The following is an 18,921-nucleotide window of genomic DNA, read 5'->3' on the forward strand; positions in this document are numbered from 1 at the left end:
CTGATGTCTGGGGCTCCACAGTACTGGCCCTCCGAGACTCCGGCGCTCCCTCAGTACTGACACCCCCCCCCCCCCCCCCCCCGAGAGTGTGCTGCTCCTTCACTACTGACCTCAGTGCTGGGCACTGCTACCCCACAGTGCCAGGGACCCGGGTTCATCTCCAGTGTCAGGTGACTGTGTGTGGGTTTCTTCCGGGTGCTCTGGTTTCCTCCCACAGTCCAAAGCAGTGCAGGTTAGGTGAATTGGCCATGCTTAATTCCTCCTTAATATCCAAAAGGTTAGGTGTGGTTACTAGGTTACGGGGAGAAGGTGGGGCGTGGGCCTAGGTAGGGTGATCTTTCCAAGGGTCGGTGAAGACTTGATGGGCCAAATGGCCTTCTTCTGCACTGTCGGGATTCTATGATTCTATAACCATCCGAGAGCGGAGTGCTCCCTCAGTACAGGCCTTCCCACGTTGCTCTCCCTTAATCCTGACCCTCCAACAATGTAGCGTCCCTCAGCTATGGCCTTTCAACAGTGTGGCACTACCGCAGTGCTAACCCTCTAACAACGTAGCGCTCCCTCAGTGGTGACCCACTGATTGTATGGCAGTCCCTCAGTACTGACCCTCCGATAGTGCAGCATTCCCTCAGGCCTGACCCTCCGACATAGCGCCTCTCCCTCAATCCTGACCCTCCGACATTGTAGCGCTAACTCAATGCTGACTCTCCGACAGTGCAGCACTCCCTCAGTACTGACCCTCCAACAGTGCACGTCTCCATCAGTACTAACCCTTCGACAGTAGTGCTCTCCCTCAGTACCAAAGTGATGGCTGCACGCCATGAGATAAGAGCAGCGGGAGCTCCAGGCTAAGTCCAATTTTAGCATGTTTGTCTGACCATAAGTTGTAATGCAACAGTTTGCACAGGCCCAATCGTCAACAAGAATGGCTTTACTCCAGGGGGAGGGTGAAATGAGTTGAGCAGCTACTTCTGTGTGGTGAAATGCTCCTTTATTTCAGGAAAGTAGCGTGGTGCATACAAGTGAAGAGCGCAACCCCAGGGCCCCCTCAGAGGCCATAGCTGCTCAGCCCAGTTGGGTAAAGGCCGCAGTCACTTCAATCGCCACTCGGCCCCCGGCTGACTGGAGGAGGTCAGAGGTTATCGTCCGACTTCACCTCATCTTCTGGGGGATCCAATTTCCCGCTACATTGCTCCCACAATTGCCCTCATGCCACAAAACATATTTTCTACTCAAGCGCCCAACGGGGGAGGGAACCTACGGATGTAACATTATCAACACTTTCTGCTCTGATTTGCCCAATCCCTCGTGGGTTGTGCACGTGCAGGTTCACAGGCTCATGGGCGGTTTCTCGGCTTTGCGTTTGCAGATCCAGTGGTAAGCCTGGTTACAGGCAGCATTGGCCCAGGTTTTGCTCCGGACCAGGCCACAGTTCTTGAACTCCTCCAGATCGTAATCAAAGTAGTTGTCTGGGTAGTCTTTGTCCCAGTATCTGGAGATGGGAAGGAGGCAGACCAGTGATGCGTCGGGTGCAAAATGGGAGGGGGAGCGAGAGGAACAAATGGTGCAAAGCGGGACATAGAGAGAGAGAGAGAGAGACAGTGAGTTAGAGAGAGGGACAGAGAGAGGGAGAGAGTAAAATATAGAGGGAGAAATGAAGGAAGACACAAAATAAGACGGTGAGCATAAGAGGGGGAGAGAGACAGAGATAGAGTGACAGAGAGACAGACATTGGAGAGTGTTAGAGAGAAAAACAGAGAGAGAGAAAGAGAGGCAGATAGAAGGACAGATAGAGAGACATCAAGAAAGAGAGTTAGACAGAGGGGCAGAGAGGATGAAAGAGATTGAAAGATAGAGGGAGAAATGAAGGTAGAGAGAGAGAGATAGAGACAGGGAGAGCGCGAGAGAGAGAAGAGGGGGAGAGTGGAAGACAGGGAGATATAGATAAAGAGAGACAGGTAGAGAGAAAGCCAGATGGGGAGAGAGGGAGAGAGTCAGAGGAGGGTGATGGGGAGAGACAGAGGAGGAATGGCGAGCGGGAGGGAGAGAGAGGAAGTGATACAGGGAGAGGACATTGGAGGGAGGGTGAGGAAGGTAGAGAGAGAGATAGATTGAAAGGGGTGGAGATCGAGAGGGAGAGATGTGGGTAGAGGGGGAGAGAGAGGGGGATATACACGGGAAGAGGGAGGGAGAAGGAGAGGTGGAGTAGGAATGATGGAGGGGAAGGGAGAGAGCGAGAGATAGATGACAGAGAGAGTGAGATCAGTTCTCTAACATTAGAAACACAGCTGTCCAGTTAATGCCTGAGCAGATCACAGTCACCAACAACACAATCATCATTGAATATTCCCTATTTGGACCCAGGACAGAGAAGGGAACTTGCTCTTGATCTCCTCAAAGCTGCTCCTGCCGCCTTTCCCCGCATCTGACAGTCCATTCAGACAGGGACAGAGAGAAAAGGGAGGGAGAAAGGGAGGAGGTGGGATAAGGTAGGGGGAGAAAGGAGGGGGAAAGGGAGGAGGGAACGGAAGGGCAAGGGGGAAATGGAAGGGGGAAAGGGAGCGTCAAGGGAGGAAGGGGGAAAGGGAGGAGGGAACGGTAGGGCAAGGGGGAAATGGAAGGGGGAAAGGGAGTGTCAAGGGAGGAAGGAGGGGGAAAGGGAGGGGGAGAGGGAAAGGTAGGGGGCAAAAGGAGGGGGAAAGGGAGAGGGAAAGGAAGGAGGAGAGGGAAAAGGGAGGGGGTGAAAGGAGGGGGAAAGGGAGGGGGAAGGGAGAGGAAAAGGGAGGGGCAAGGGGGAATAGGGTGGAGGAAAGGGAGGAGGAGGGGGAACAGGGGGGGAACAGGAAGGGAAATGAGAGGAGCAAGGGGAAAAAAGGAGGGGGAAGGAGCATGATGAGGGAGAGGGGAAAAGGGTGGAGGAAGGGGGAAGGGAAAAGGGGGGATGGGGAAAGGGGGATGTGGGAGGCGAAAAGGCGATGTGGGGGGGAAAAGGGGAGGTGGGAGGGGAAAAGGGGAGGTGGGAGGGGAAAAGGGGAGGTGGGAGGGGAAAAGGGGAGGTGGGGAGGGGAAAGGGGAGGTGGGAGGGTAAAAGGGGAGGTGGGAGGAGAAAAGGGGAGGTGGGAGGAGAAAAGGGGAGGTGGGAGGGGAGTCGGGGAGGTGGGAGGGGGAAAGAAGAGGGGGGGAAGGGGAGAGGGGAAGGAGGAGGGGGATGGAAGGGGAGGGAGAAGGGGCAGGAGAGGGGGAGGAGGAGAGGGGAAGGGGAGGAGGAAACGGAGGGGTAAAGGGAACAGGGGAGGGGGAGAACGGGACAGGAGAGATGGGCAAAGGGGAGAATGAAAGGCGAGATGGGCAAAGGGGAGGGTGAAAGGTGAGGGGGAGATGGGGAAATGGTGAGGGGAGGAGAAGGGGGAGGAAGAGGGAGAGTGGGAGGGAGAGAGGGAGAGTGGAGGGAGAGAGGGAGGGGGAAAGGGAGGGGGACAGGGAGGGAGAGAGGGAGGAGGAGAGGAGGGAGGAGGAGAGGGAGGGAGGAGGAGAGGGAGGGAGGAGGAGAGGGAGGGAGGAGGAGAGGGAGGAGGAGGAGAGGGAGGGAGGAGGAGAGGGAGGGAGGAGGAGAGGGAGGGAGGAGAGGGCGGGGGAGTGGGAGAGGAGAAAGGGGGGGGGGAGAGGGAGGGGGAGGAGGAGAGGAAGAGGGAGGGGAAGAAGGAGGGGAAGAGGGAGGGGAGGAGGAGGGGAGAGGGAGGGGTAGGAGGAGGGAGAGAGGGAGAGGGAGAGGGAGGGGGAGAGGGAGGGGGAAAGTGAGGGGGAGAGTGGAGGGGGAGAAAGGAGGGGGAAAGGGAGGAGGGAACGGAAGGGCAAGGGGGAAATGGAAGGGGGAAGGGAGCGTCAAGTGGGGAAGGGAGGGGGAAAGGGAGGGGAGAGAGAAAAGGGGGCGAAAGGAGGGGGGAAGGGAGAGGAAAAGGGAGGGGCAAGAGGGAATAGGGTGGAGGGAAGGGAGGAGGAGGGGGAAGAGGGAGGGGGAACAGGAAGGGAAATGAGAGGAGCAAGGGGAAAAAAGGAGGGGGAAGGAGAGGGGGAAAGGGTGGAGGAAGGGGGAAGGGAAAAGGGGGGGAAGAAGGGGAAAGGGGAGGTGGGAGGGGAAAAGGGGAGGTGGGAGGGGAAAAGGAGAGGTGGGAGGGGAAAAGGAGAGGTGGGAGGGGAAAAGGGGAGGTGGGAGGGGAAAAGGGGAGGTGGGAGGGGAAAAGGGTAGGTGGGAGGGGAAAAGAGTAGGTGGGAGGGGAATAGGGGAGGTGGGAGGGGAATAGGGGAGGTGGGAGGGGAATAGGGGAGGGGGGAAAGGGGAAGGGAGGAAAGCGGAAGGAGGAGGGGGATGGAAGGGGGAGAGAGAAGGGGCAGGAGAGGGGGAAGAGGATGGGGGAGGGAGGAGGAAACGGAGGGGTAAAGGGGACAGGGGAGGGGGAGAAGGGGACAGGGGAGGGGGAGAAGGGGACAGGGGAGGGGGAGAAGGGGACAGGAGAGATGGGCAAAGGGGAGGGTGAAAGGTGGAAACGGTGAGGGGAGGAGAAGGGGGAGGAAGAGGGGGAGTGGAAGTGGGGGGGGAGTGGGAGGGAGGAGGAGAGGGAGGGGGAGAGGGAGGGGGAAAGGGAGAGGGAGGGGCAAGGAAGGGGGAGGGGGAGAGGGCAAGGAAGGGGAGGGGGAGAGGGCAAGGAAGGGGGAGGGGGAGAGGGAGGGGGCAAGGAAGGGGGAGTGGGAGGGAGGGGGAGGAGGAGGGGGAGGGTGGGGAGGGGGGAGGGCGGAGAGGAGGAGGGGGAGGGTGGGGAGAGGGAGGGGGAGGAAGGGGAGGGCAGGGGGAGAGGGAGGGGGCGGGGAGGGAAGAGGGAGGGAGGGGGAGTTGGAGGGGAGGAGGAAGGGGAGGGTGAGGGGAGGAGGAAGGGGAGGGGGAGAGGGAGGGGGAGAAGGAGTGGGAGAGGGAGGGGGGGAGAAGGAGTGGGAGAGGGAGGAGGAGTGGGAGGAGGAGTGGGAGAGGAGGAGGCGTGGGAGAGGGAGGAGGTGTGGGAGAGGGAGGGGAGTGGGAGAGGGAGGTGGGTGGGACTGGGAGGGGGAGAGTGAGGGGGAGTGGGAGACTGAGGGGGGAGGGAGGGAGGGAGGGAGGGGGAGGGAGGGAGGGGGTGGAAGGGAGTGGGAGAGGGAGAGAGAGGGGGAAAGGGAGGGAGAGTGAGGGGGAGCGGGAGAGGGAGGGAGAGAGGGAGGGGGAGAGGGAGGGGAGGGGGTGGAAAGGGAGGGGATGGAAAGGGAGTGGGAGAGGGAGGGGGAGAGAGAGAGAGGGGGAGGGGAGAAGGAGGGGGAGAAGGAGTTCTCCTGAGCTGCCATTCTACCAGCTGCAGTCAGAGGATTAACATCTCACTGTAATAAAGCCTCTTTTGTACCGATTCGAGTCTTTAAGTGCAATTGCTAGCGCATCAGGCACGGTAGCACAGTGGTTAGCACTGTTCCTTCACAGTGCCAGGGTACCGGGTTCGAATCCCGGCTTGGGTCACTGTCTGTGCAGAGATTACACGTTCTCCCAGTGTCTGCGTGGGTTTCCATCGGGTGCTCCGGTTTCCTCCCACAAGTCCCGAACATTGTGCTGGTTAGGTGAACTGGACATTCGGAATCCTCCCTCAGTGTACCCGAACAGGCGACTGGGGGCTTTTCACAGTAACTTCATTGCAGTGTTTAGTGTAAGCCTACTTGTGGCAATAAAGATTATTATTATCTAGTTGGTCCCAGTTCAGTTTCTGGCCAATGCTAACCCCCCAGAATGTTGACAGTGCGGGGGGGGGGGGGGGGGGGGGGGGGGGGGGGGAGGGCAAGGAAGGGGAGGGGGAGAGGGCAAGGAAGGGGGAGGGGGAGAGGAAGGGGGAGTGGGAGGAGGAGGGGGAGGGTGGGGAGAGGGAGGGGGAGGAAGGGGAGGGGCAGGGGGAGAGGAAGGAATGCCATCTTGTCGGAGATGGACATTACTTGGCACGTGTGTGGCATGAATGCAACTTGCCACTGGTCAGCCTAAGCCTGGATATTGTCCAGATCTTGTTGCATTTGGACATGGACTGCTTCAGTGTCTGAGCTGGACATTGTGGAATGATCTACGAACATCCCCACATCTGACCTCATGATGGAGGAAGGTCATTAATGAAGCAGCAATTCAAGATGCCGGCTCACCACCACTTCCTGAAGGGGCAATAGGAATCTGTGATAAAAGCTGGCCTTGCCATTGACTTCAAGAATAAACCAGGTCTGGTTCTTGCAAGGAAGCCCGTCCAATATACAATTATAACTGATTTTCGTTCCCATCCGAACTCTATGCAAAGTTATAATTAAACACTCACTTCAGCTCATCTTGGAGTTCAGTCCCATCGACCCACTTCCACCTCCCCCCTTCAGGGACCTCAGTCAATCCAATCCAGTACACTTTATGCAGATCATGGCCAGAGATGAACTTCTGAAAACCAGAACGGGTTAAGGTAGTGAGTAAATCAGCAACTACACGGTCCCCATAAAACACTCCCAGGACATGTACAGCTCGGGGTTAGATACATAGTAAATCTCCTCCACAGTGATCCCATCAAACACTCCCAGGACAGGTACAGCACGGGGTTAGATACAGAGTAAAGCTCCCTCTACACTGTCCCCATCAAAAACTCCCAGGAGAGGGACAGCACGGGGTTAGATACAGAGTAAAGCTCCCTCTACACTGTCCCCACCAAACACTCCCACGAGATAAGGCTGGTGCGTTTCAGGCTGTGCCGCCACCACCCGACTCTCTCACAATTGCTCACCTGCTCCTTCTTGTTGCGAATCACCAAGAGCTCAGAACCCTGAGAGATACAGTTTTGGCGGCTCTCCTCCCAGTCCAGGACATTGGTCGAGAAGTAGTAGCAGTTGCCACCGTATGGGGTCCAGAATCTGTGGCACAATTCACTGCTGCAGTCTTAGTATGTGCACAGGGTGGGAGTGGGGTGGAGGGTAGAGAGGAGAGATGGAATTAATTCATGAAATTCACTGTTCGAGTCTTTCCTATTTATTTCCTTTGTTCTCATTTCCTTTAATTACTTCGGTCCGCGGACCCATAATTCAGATGTACCTTTGAGCAGAAGACTCAAGGTTGAAGCAGTCTGCTTTGCCAGCACACTGCGTTCCCAGCATTTTTATTTTGGAAGGGAGAAGCCAACTGGGCACTGAGTGGACCTTAGGAACCAGGTGTGGAGGAAGTCGGTTTGGTGGTTAACTGGAAACTGGTGGGTTGGCAGGGACAGTGCTCTGCCTGACAACAGTCAGTGATTGGCTCCTGCATGATGCTTTCGGATTGAACTTAGCAGAGGCGTTTAGACCTTGGAAGGGGGAGAGGGGTATTATTGATCGAAGTTTAAGAGCTGGTAGGTTTAAAGGGGATGTGCGCAGGGCAGGCATGGACGCAAAGGACGTTAAAGAGCTGTTGGATCAGAAGGAGGCCTCAGGGGGACTTACTGACGAACTTGCAAAAGGAGGTCAACCAGCTGAGGAAGACATCTTGGAACTTGGCGCAATTGCCTGCGTTGTCCTGCTCAGCCATTTGGGTTATAAGCGAGTTTTTCTCAGATTCCATGCTCGCGGCAGCCGCCTTCTGCAGGGTCACTGAGCGCTGCACATCTGAGCCTGCGGAACAATCAGAGGGTCAGAGTTGAGGCAGAGCCGTACCGTCAGAGTCAGTAGAGGGAGCACCGCACAGTTGAACAGTCAGTACGAAGGGAGTGCTACACTATTGGAGGATCAGTTCTGAGGGAGTGCCACTCTGTCGTACTGAAGTAGTGCTGCACTGTCGGAGGGTCAGTACTGAGGGAATGCTGCACTGCCGGAGGATCAGCACTGAGGGAGGGCCGCACTGTCGGAGGGTCACTACTGAGAGTGCGCTACATCGTCGGAGGGACAGTACTGAGGGAATGCTGCACTGCCGGAGGATCAGCACTGAGGGAATGCTGCACTGCTGGAGGATCAGCCCTGAGGGAGCGCCGCACTGTCGGAGGGTCACTACTGAGAGTGCGCTACATCGTCGGAGGGTCAGTACTGAGGGTGCGCCGCATCGTCGGAGGGTCAGTACCGAGGGAGTGCCGCATCGTCGGAGGGTCAGTACTGCGGAAGTGCTGCACTATCGGAGGAACAGTACTGAGGGAGCGCCGCACTGTCGGAAGGTCAGTACTGAGGGAGCATTGCACTATCGAAGGGTCAGTACTGATGGAGAATGGCCACGTTGAAGTGACAAATACAGTGAAAGCAAGACCAGAAGTTGGGGGTGGAGCGGGAAGCTGTCGAGATGAGATAGTCGGTGACAAAGTCAATACAGGGAAATACGTGAGAAACCTCTCACGTACAGAGAATTGGGGGGGGATATGAAACTCACACCCACAGGGAGTGAATCTTTGTGGTGTGTTTAGTGGGTGTGGGGGGGGGGGGGGGGGGGGGAAAGAGTCGGATAAGGAGGTCGGAGGAGGGGATGGGTGGAAACAGGAACAGAAGGAGATGTTGATGGGGGGTAGATGCAGAGGGGATGGGCTGAGGACGTTCGTCTGCAGCACAGGGCATGGGGCCTGTCAATGGCCTCTCCTGTACCAGAGACCAGTTGAAACGTATGCAAGTTGAATTCTCACCCTCAAAGAATAACACCAAAGTCGTGACAGCTAACACTCCAGCGATTGCGAGCAAGGCCAGGGCCAGTTTGCTCCAGTTCGACCCCAGACCCTGGCGATTCTTCAAACCTGTAATGAACGTGAGGGGCAGAGAAAGCAGACAGGGTCAACAGGAAGCTACCCCGCCCTCATCCCATCCTACTGCCAACGCTTTCACATGGCAGACACCCTCCCCAAACCCCACAATCATAGATATCATAAAATTTACAGTGCAGAAGGAGGCCATTCGGCCCATCGAGTCTGCACCGGCTCGTGGAAAAAGCACCCTACCCAAGGTCAACACCTTGACCTTATCCCCATAACCCAGTAACTCCACCCAACACTAAGGGCAATTTATCATGGCCAATCCACCTAACCTGCACATCTTTGGACTGTGGGAGGAAACCAGAGCACCCGGAGGAAACCCACGCACACACGGGGAGGATGTGCAGACTCCACACAGACAGTGACCCAAGCTGGAATCAAACCTGGGAACCTGGAGCTGTGAAGCAATTGTGCTATCCACAAGGCTACCGTGCTGCCAATGAACTGGACCCCCTCCTGTTCCACTTGGATCAGAATCAATCTCCATGTAACCTCCCACACCCGCAGCATCCCTCCCTATCACACCCAAGGTACTGGACAAGAGTAGCTGGGTTACAGTCAGGGAAAAGAAAACTAACAGGCACACAGTGCAGAGATCCCTTGTGGCCGTTCCCCTTCAAAACAGTTTTGGATGCTGTTGGGGGGATGACCTACCGGGGGGAAGGCCCTAGCGGCCAGGTCTCTGGCACTGAGACTGGGGTTCAGAAGGGAAGGGGGGAGCATAGAAAAGCAATAGTAATAGGAGATTCAATGGTTAGGGGAATAGATAGGAGATTCTGTGGTCGCGAGCGAGACTCCCGGAAGGTATGTTGCCTCCCGGGTGCCAGGGCCAGGGATGTCTTGGATCGTGTCTTCAGGATCCTGAAGGGGGAGGGTGAGCAGCCAGAAGTCGTGGTGCACATTGGTACCAACGACATAGGTAGGACAAGGGGTGTGGAGGTAATAAACAAGTTTAGGGAGTTAGGCTGGAAGTTAAAGGCCAGAACAGACAGAGTTACCAGCTCTGGTTTGTTGCCTGTGCCACGTGATAGCGAGGCTAGGAATAGGGAGAGAGTGTAGTTGAACAAGTGGCTGCAGGAATGGTGTAGGAGGGAGGGCTTCAGGTATTTGGATAATTGGAGCGCATTCTGGGGAAGGTGGGACCTGCACAAGCAGGACGGGTTGCATCTGAACCAGAGGGGCACCAATATCCTGGGCGGGAGGTTTTCTAGTAGTCTTCGGGAGGGTTTCAACTAATTTAGCAGCGGAATGGGAACCGGATTTGTAGTCCAGCAACTAAGGAAGCCGATATTCAGGACGCCAAAGCGTGTAGTGATGCAGTGGGGAAGGTAACACTGACAAAGGAGAGTACTTGCAGGCAAGAAGAAGGGTTGAAATGTGTATACTTCAATGCAAAAAGCATCAGGAATAGGGTGGGTGAACTTAAGGCATGGATCGGTACTTGGGACTATGATGTGGTGGCCATCACGGAAACTTGGATAGAAGAGGGGCAGAAATGGTTGTTGGAGGTCCCTGGTTATAGATGTTTCAACAAGATTAGGGAGGATGGTAAAAGAGGTGGGGGGGTGGCATTGTTAATTAGAGATAGTATAACAGCTGCAGAAAGGCAGTTCGAGGGGGATCTGCCTACTGAGGTCATATGGGTTGAAGTCAGAAATAGGAAAGGAGCAGTCACCTTGTTGGGAGTTTTCTATAGGCCCCCAATAGCAGCAGAGATGTGGTGGAACCGATTGGGAAACAGATTTTGGAAAGGTGCAGAAGTCACAGGGTAGTAGTCATGAGTGACTTCAACTTCCCAAACATTGAGTGAAAACTCTTTAGATCAAATAGTTTGGATGGGGTAGTGTTTGTGCAGTGTGTCCAGGAAGCTTTTCTAACACAGTATGTAGATTGTCCGACCAGAGGGGAGGCCATATTGGATTTGGTACTTGGTAATGAACCAGGGCAGGTGATAGATTTGTTAGTGGGGGAGCATTTTGGAGGTAGTGACCACAATTCTGTGACTTTCACTTTAGTAATGGAGAGGGATAGGTGTGTGCAACAGGGCAAGGTTTACAATTGGGGGAAGGGTAAATACAATGCTGTCAGACAAGAATTGAAGTGCATAAGTTGGAAACATAGGCTGTCAGGGAAGGACACAAGTGAAATTTGGAACTTGTTCAAGGAACAGGTACTGCGTGTTTTTGATATGTATGTCCCTGTCAGGCAGGGAAGAGATGGTCGAGTTACGGAACCATGGTTGACAAGAGAGGTTGAATGTCTTGTTAAGAGGAAGAAGGAGACTTATGTAAGGCTGAGGAAACAAGGTTCAGACAGGGCGCTGGAGGGATACAAGATAGCCAGGAGGGAACTGAAGAAAGGGATTAGGAGAGCTAAGAGAGGGCATGAAAAATCTTTGGCGGGCAGGATCAAGGAAAACCCCAAGGCCTTTTACACATATGTGAAAAATATGAGAATGACTAGAGCGAGGGTAGGTCCGATCAAGGACAGTAGCGGGAGATTGTGTTTTGAGTCTGAAGAGATAGGAGAGGTCTTGAACAAGTATTTTTCTTCAGTATTTACAAACGAGAGGGGCCATATTGTTGGAGAGGACAGTGTGAAACAGACTGGTAAGCTCGAGGAGACACTTGTTAGGAAGGAAGATGTGTTGGGCGTTTTGAAAAACTTGAGGATAGACAAGTCCCCCGGGCCTGACGGGATATATCCAAGGATTCTATGGGAAGCAAGAAATTAAATTGCAGAGCCGTTGGCAATGATCTTTTCGTCCTCGCTGTCAACAGGGGTGGTACCAGAGGATTGGAGAGTGACGAATGTCGTGCCCCTGTTCAAAAAAGGGAATAAGGATAACCCTGGGAATTACAGGCCAGTTAGTCTTACTTCGGTGGTAGGCAAAGTAATGGAAAGAGTACTGAGGGATAGGATTTCTGAGCATCTGGAAAGAAACTGCTTGATTAGGGATAGTCAGCATGGATTTGTGAGGGGTAGGTCTTGCCTTACAAGTCTTATTGACTTCTTTGAGGTGGTGACCAAGCATGTGGATGAAGGTAAAGCAGTGGATGTAGTGTACATGGATTTTAGTAAGGCATTTGATAAGGTTCCCCATGGTAGGCTTATGCAGAAAGTAAGGAGGCATGGGATAGTGGGAAATTTGGCCAGTTGAATAACGAACTGGCTAACCGATAGAAGACAGAGAGTGGTGGTGGATGGCAAATATTCAGCCTGGAGCCCAGTTACCAGTGGCGTACCGCAGGGATCAGTTCTGGGTACTCTGCTGTTTGTGATTTTCATTAACGACTTGGATGAGGGAGTTGAAGGGTGGGTGAGTAAATTTGCAGATGATACGAAGATTGGTGGAGTTGTCGATAGTAAGGAGGGCTGTTGTCGGCTTCAAAGAGACATAGATAGGATGCAGAGCTGGGCTGAGAAGTGGCAGATGGAGTTTAACCCTGACAAGTGTGAGGTTGTCCATTTTGGAAGGACAAATATGAATGCGGAAAGTAAGGAGGCATGGGATAGTGGGAAATTTGGCCAGTTGGATAACGGTAGGGTTCTTGGCAATGTAGAGGTGCAGAGAGATCTTGGGGTCTATGTTCATAGATCTTTGAAAGTTGCCCTCAAGTGGATAGAGCTGTGAAGAAGGCCTATGGTGTGCTAGCGTTCATTAACAGAGGGATTGAATTTAAGAGCCGTGAGATGATGATGCAGCTGTACAAAACCTTGGTGAGGCCACATTTGGAGTACTGTGTGCAGTTCTGGTCACTTCATTTTAGGAAGGATGTGGAAGCTTTGGAAAAGGTGCAAAGGAGATTTACCAGGATGTTGCCTGGAATGGAGAGTAGGTCTTACGAGGAAAGGTTGAGGGTGCTAGGCCTTTTCTCATTAGAACGGAGAAGGATGATGGGCGACTTGATAGAGGTTTATAAGATGATCAGGGGAATAGATAGACAGTCATAGACTTTATCCCCGGGTGGAACAAACCATTACAAGGGGACATAAATTTAAGGTAAATGGTGGAAGATATAGGGGGCATGTCAGAGGTAGGTTCTTTACCCAGAGAGTAGTGGGGGCATGGAATGCACTGCCTGTGGAAGTAGTTGAGTCGGAAACGTTAGGGACCTTCAAGCGGCTATTGGATAGGTACATGGATTAGGGTAGAATAATGGAGTGAGATTAATTTCTTCTTAAGGGCAGCACGGTAGCATTGTGGATAGCACAATTGCTTCACAGCTACAGGGTCCCAAGTTCGATTTCGACTTGCGTCACTGTCTGTGTGGAGTCTGCACTTCCTCCCCGTGTGTGCGTGGGTTTCCTCCGGGTGCTCAGGTTTCCTCCCACAGTCCAAAGATGTGCAGGTTGGGTGGATTGGCCATGATAAATTGCCCTTAGTGTCCAAAATTCTATGATTAACCTAGGACAAAAGTTCGGCACAACATCGTGGGCCGAAGGGCCTGTTCTGTGCTGTATTTCTCTATCTCTATCTCTGTAACCTCCCCCGCCGCCTATTATCCTCCCTATCTCTGTAACCTCCTCCAGCATTGTTGGAACCAACAATTCTACGGACACGTGCTTGTAGGATTAGAATAGCGGTTTTAATATACTCACAACAGAGCCAGCCTATTAGCCATTGAACTTTCGGTGAACTGGCCGGCTGACCATGTGGCACTGATCTTTTATACAGCAGCTTCCGGGGGAGGAGTCCTGGGCAGAGCCAAGGGAAAAGCCCCGTACAACTCGAGCATTCCCAGAGCTACTCCCCCTGGAGGACAGGTAGTGCAACTGCACTTACAATACAGACACATGTATATACAGATTATAATCCGGTGTGAATCACATTCATCACATTCACCCCCTGTGAAAAAATCGATCCCAGCGGGGGTGGTGGCTCACAGAGTTATTCTGTCCGGTGGATGAATTGTTCTTTTCGATATGCGGAGCATCGGGGTTGCAGCCTCTTGCGGTGGCTGTGTGGGTGTTGAGAGCTGCGGTACGATGGCAGACTCCGGGGCGGGTCCCGTCCGAACTTTATACACCTCTGGCTCGACCGGAGACTGGGGGCGCTGGGGGCGGGCTGGTTCTGGCGTGTGGAACCGGTGGGGTGAGCTTGCGGAATCGGGGGCGCGAGGGGGCGGCAGCATAGGGAACGGGGTAAGGGGTTCCTCAGCGGGGGTAGGGGGGGGCTGGATCCAGCGGGTGCCAGGTCCAGAAGGGATACTGTGTCCTGGCGACCGTCCGGGAACTCCACAAATGCATACTGGGGGTTGGAATGGAGGAGGTGCACCTTTTCAACAAGGGGGTCAGTTTTGTGCCCCCTGACGTGCTTCCTCAGGAGGACCGGGCCTGGTGTCCTCAGCCACGCCGGAAGTGAGACTCCCGTGGTAGTGCCCCTAGAAAAAATGAAGAGTCGCTCGTGAGGGGTTTGATTGTACCTGTACAGAGGAGGGATCTGATAGCGTGGAGCGCGTCTGGGAGGAATTCTTGCCATTGGGAGACTTGGAGTTTTCTAGACGGGAGGGTCAGTAGGACGGTCTTCCAGACCGTCGCGTTCTCCCTCTCAACCTGCCCGTTCCCCCTGGGGTTGTAACTGGTAGTCCTGCTCGAGGCGATGCCCTTGTCGAGCAGGTACTGACGCAGCTCGTCGCTCATAAAGGACGAACCCCGGTCGCTGTGCACGTAGCTGGGGAAACCGAACAGGGTGAAGACACTATGCAGGGCCCTAATGACTGTGTGGGAGGTCATATCAGGGCATGGAATGGCAAAAGGGAATCGGGAGAACTCGTCAATGATGTTGAGGAAATAAATGTTCTTGTTAGTGGAGGGGAGTGGCCCTTTGAAATCGATCGCAAGGCGTTCAAAGGGCCTAGAAGCCTTGACCAGGTGGGCCCTGTCCTGGTCTATAGAAGTGCGGTTTGCACTCTGCACAGATCGGGCAGTCCCTGGTGACCGCTTTTTACCTCCCGTTGGAGAAAGGCAGGTTTCGGGCTCTGATGTAGTGGGCGAGCCGGGTGACCCCTGGATGGCAGAGATCAACGTGGATGGCTTTCAGACGGCTGATCTGCGCGCTGGCGCATGATAGGGCACCCGAGGGCTCGTTGAGCTTCCCCGGTCGATATTTAATATCGTAACTATAGGTGGAGAGTTCGATCCTCCACCGAAGGATTTTATCATTTTTTATTTTGCCCCTTTGCGAGTTGTCAAACATAAAGGCAACCGATCGTTGGTCGGTGATGAGGGTGAACCTCCTACCTGCGAGGTAGTGCCTCCAGTGACGAACAGCCTCCACGATGGCTTGTGCTTCCTTCTCGACTGAGGAGTGTCGGAGTTCTGAAGCGGATAGGGTACGGGAGGAAAAATGCAACGGGCCTCCCTGCCTGATTTAAAGTGGCTGCTAGAGCTACCTCTGAGGCGTCGCTCTCAACCTGTAAGGGAGTGGATTCATCCACCGCCCGCATGGCTGCTTTGGCAATGTCCTCCTTGATGCAGCTGAAGGCCTGGCGCGCCTCAGCTGACAGGGAAATCGTGTGGCCTTAAAGAGTGGGGGGGCTTTGTCCGCATATTGAGGGACCCACTGGGCGTAGTATGAGAAGAACCCCAAGCACCGTTTGAGGGCCTTGGGGCATGCGGTCCGGGTCTGGGCCCAGGACTCCATTCTCCACGACATAGCCGAGGATGGCCAGTCTGTTTGTGCGGAAAACGCATTTCTCCTTGTTATAAGTGAGATTTAATTTCTGTGCCGTTTGGAGAAAACGGTGGAGGTTGGCGTCGTGGTCCTGCTGGTCATAGCCGCAGATGGTAACATTGTCCAGATACGGAAACGTGGCCCGCAGCCCGTACTGGTCTACCATTCGGTCCATTGCTCGTTGGAACACCGAAACCCCATTAGTGACGCTGAAAGGGACCCGGAGGAAATGGAAGAGGCGGCCATCGGCCTCGAATGCCGTGTAGTGGCGGTCCTCCGGGCGGATTGGGAGCTGGTGGTATGCAGACTTCAGATCCACCGTGGAAAATAGCCGATATTGGGCGATCTGATTAACCATGTCTGCAATTCTGGGGAAGGGATACGCGTCTAGGAGCGTAAAGCGATTTATGGTCTGGCTATAGTCGACGACCATGCAAAATTTTTCCCCGGTCTTGATGACCACCACTTGAGCTCTCCAGGGACTATTACTGGCCTCTATGATCCCCTCACTGAGCAGCCGTCGGACCTCCGATCGGATAAAGACCCTATCCTGTAGGCTGTATCGCCTGCTGCGAGTAGCTACTGGCTTGCAATGTGGAGTTAGATTGGCGAAGAGCAGAGGGGGGGAGATGCGCAGCGTGGTTAGGCTGCAGCTAGTGAGTGGGGGCAGGGGCCCGCCGAAGCTGAGAGTGAGGCTCTTGAGGTTGCACTGGAAATCCAGGCGTAATAAGAGTGGCGCGCAGAGGTCGGGCAGGACATAAAGTTTAAATTTAGAATAACTAGCGCCTCGAATTGTGAGCGTAGCAACGGTGCGTCCTTGGATTTGGACTGAGTGGGAGCCCGAAGCGAGGGCGATAGTTTGGCTCACCGGAAAAAATAGAAGCGAACAGCGTCTTACCAGCTCTGGATGTATAAGCTCTCGGTGCTCCCGGAGTCAAAGAGGCATGGCGTGCTGTACACGTTGATCTGGACCTCCGCCATCGAACTTCATAGGTGCTTGGGGCGGGATTGATCCAGGGTGACTGCGCTGAGTTGCGGGTAGTCGGCGGCTCGATCAGCTGTGCTGGAGTGGCCCTGTGATGACTGCCCTCTGAGTTCGTAGTCGTCGAGGTGAGTTTCAGAGTTTTGAAGGGGATGGATCCCAAGATGGCCGCCCCCATGAGTCGCACATGGCCGGCCGCATGGAGGAGGATTGCCAAGATGGCTGCCCCCATGAGTCGCACATGGCCGGCCGCATGGAGGGGGATTGCCAAGATGGCCGCCCCCATGAGTCACACATGTCGGGTGGGGCCGGAGTCGGCATACAGGCTGCAGCATTTCGGGGCCTGCAGGCCTGTGAATTCAGGGAACGAGTGCTTTGAGCCGTGGGAGGGTTAGAGGCTGGGGCTTTCTTCGCCAGACACACTCTGGCATAGTGTCCTTTTCGCCCGCAGCCTGCTGCAGGTCGCGTTACGGGCCGGGCAGTGCTGCCGCGGGTGCTGGCTTTGGCCACAGAAATGGCAGGCTGGAGCAGCCGAGTAGCTGGCTGGGGCAGCAGAGTAACTGGCTTTGGCAGCGCGGGTAGCTGGGAGGCCGTGCGGCACAGGCTTGGGGGGACTGTGGTCAGGGGTCCACGATGAGGTCGCGGGGTCCGCGGGAAACGATGTGAGGCTGCGGAAGGAAACTTCCATAGTGGTAGCCGCCTCCACCAGTAGTGTCTAAGTCCTGGGCCCCCTTTTCTAGCAGTCTTTGCGCACATAGTTAGACCTAAGGCCCGCCACGAAAACATCCCGCACAGCAAGGTCCCTATGTTCAGACGCGGTGGGGTAACGGCTTGATGATACAGTCATTGGAAAGATTGTTCAATCCCTTACAAACTCGGCTAGCGTTTCTGTAGGCCGCTGACGACGAGTCGTAAACACGTGCCGTGCATAAACCTCGTTAATGGGCCTAACATACATTTTGTCCAATATTGCCAAGGCTGCGGTTGTAAGAACCGGCCGGATTCAGCTGTGTGGATATCTGTGGCTTACCCTTGCGTGCAAGTAGGCTGAGTTTTGTTTCCTCCGTTGTTCCGGCGGTGCTGGCTTCTGCCAGGTAGGCTTTTAAAACATCTCAGCCAGTGGGAAAAAATTTCCTTAGCCTCTGCATCCTCTGGGTCGAGTTCTAGGCGTCCGGGCTTGAGGGCTGCTTCCATGATTTCTTCGACTGTTTCCTGAGTATATTAAATTGTTGGAACCAAAAATTCTACGAACACGTGCTGTAGGATTAGAATAGCGGTTTTAATATACTCACAACAGAGCCGCCTATTAGCCATTGAACTTTCGGCGAACTGGCCGGCTGACCATGTGGCACTGATCTTTTATACAGCAGCTTCCGGGGGAGGAGTCCTGGGCAGAGCCAAGGGAGAAGCCCCGTACAACTCGAGCATTCCCAGAGCTACTCCCCCTGGAGGACAGGTAGTGCAACTGCACTACAATACAGACACATGTATTTACAGATCTATAATCCGGTGTGAATCCACATTCACCACAAGCATCTACACCCCTCCCTATCTCTGTAGCCTCCTCCAGCCCCTACAATCCCCCCTATCTCTGTAACTCCTCCTGTGCTACAACCTTCGTGTTGTAGATGGAGGCAAAGGACTCCACAAGAGGCCAGGCTGACAGAGTACAATCTCACTTTATTCAACTCTATTCACAATAATCACTCCTCTCCACATTCCACTCCCCACAAGGTCTCTTTCCCAAGTGCTTCCAGGTGGGGCTTATATCCTGTATCCAGCTCCTCCAATTAGGAGGGAGCTCCGTCCCCTAGTCACCTGAGTAGATAATTCTAAGTTATGTAGGAGCGGATGCAAATGTTATACAGCTCTGTCCCTGTTAGAGGGTCGTAACATCTCCACCCCCCCCCCCCCCACCCCTGAGAAATGTCCACTGTCTTCAGGTGGAAAGTTCCATGGCCACCTGGGTTGCGGGCGGAGTTCCAGGGGCAGTACAGCCACGTCTGGACAGCTGTGTAGAGTACCGGGGATGGAGCTTCATGTAGTTACGAGGGATGGGAGTTGGGCGAATCGCCCCGCACCTTTTCCTCCACTGGATGGATGGCCTCTGCTATCCACCCCAGTAACCGCGATACGTGTCCTCCCGACCACGTGGAAAACCACACTTATCCCTCCGGAGGCGGACCCTGGCCCAAGCAAACCGCTCGAGGACCCTCGGTTAGGTTCTCCCACGTGTTCTGGTGCGACAGTCTCGGTATCTGAGATATCGTCCAGGTAGACGGCCACCCTTGGCAATCCTCGCAAGCTGTCTCTCATAACCCTCTGGAATATCACACAAGCCGAGGAGGACTCCGACCAGCAACTTCATATACAATCCCCGATGGGTATTGATTGTCACATATTTCCGGGAACTTGTCTATTTCCGGGGAACTTGTCTCGAGCACGGCTACAAAGTACGCATGACTCATGTCCCGCTTAGTGAA

General features: G+C 54.4%; 1 protein-coding gene across 2 annotated transcripts in view; it reads right to left on the reverse strand.

Annotated features, from left to right (window-relative positions):
• Positions 1 to 981: 981 nt before the first annotated feature.
• Positions 982 to 18,921, reverse strand: part of LOC119950893 (C-type lectin domain family 10 member A-like) — a 33,464-nt gene continuing 15,524 nt past the window's right edge. For both annotated transcript variants that reach the window (XM_038773802.1, XM_038773803.1), the window contains 5 exons: positions 8,658 to 8,765; positions 7,501 to 7,668; positions 6,813 to 6,964; positions 6,363 to 6,475; positions 982 to 1,492 (listed from right to left, as the gene is read on the reverse strand). In XM_038773802.1, the coding sequence (XP_038629730.1) occupies positions 1,330 to 1,492; positions 6,363 to 6,475; positions 6,813 to 6,964; positions 7,501 to 7,668; positions 8,658 to 8,765 (704 nt within the window). In that variant the 3' untranslated portion in view covers positions 982 to 1,329. The remainder of the gene's footprint in view (positions 1,493 to 6,362; positions 6,476 to 6,812; positions 6,965 to 7,500; positions 7,669 to 8,657; positions 8,766 to 18,921) is intronic.

This window comes from Scyliorhinus canicula, chromosome 16 (genome assembly GCF_902713615.1).
Source record: "Scyliorhinus canicula chromosome 16, sScyCan1.1, whole genome shotgun sequence".
NCBI lineage: Eukaryota > Metazoa > Chordata > Chondrichthyes > Carcharhiniformes > Scyliorhinidae > Scyliorhinus > Scyliorhinus canicula.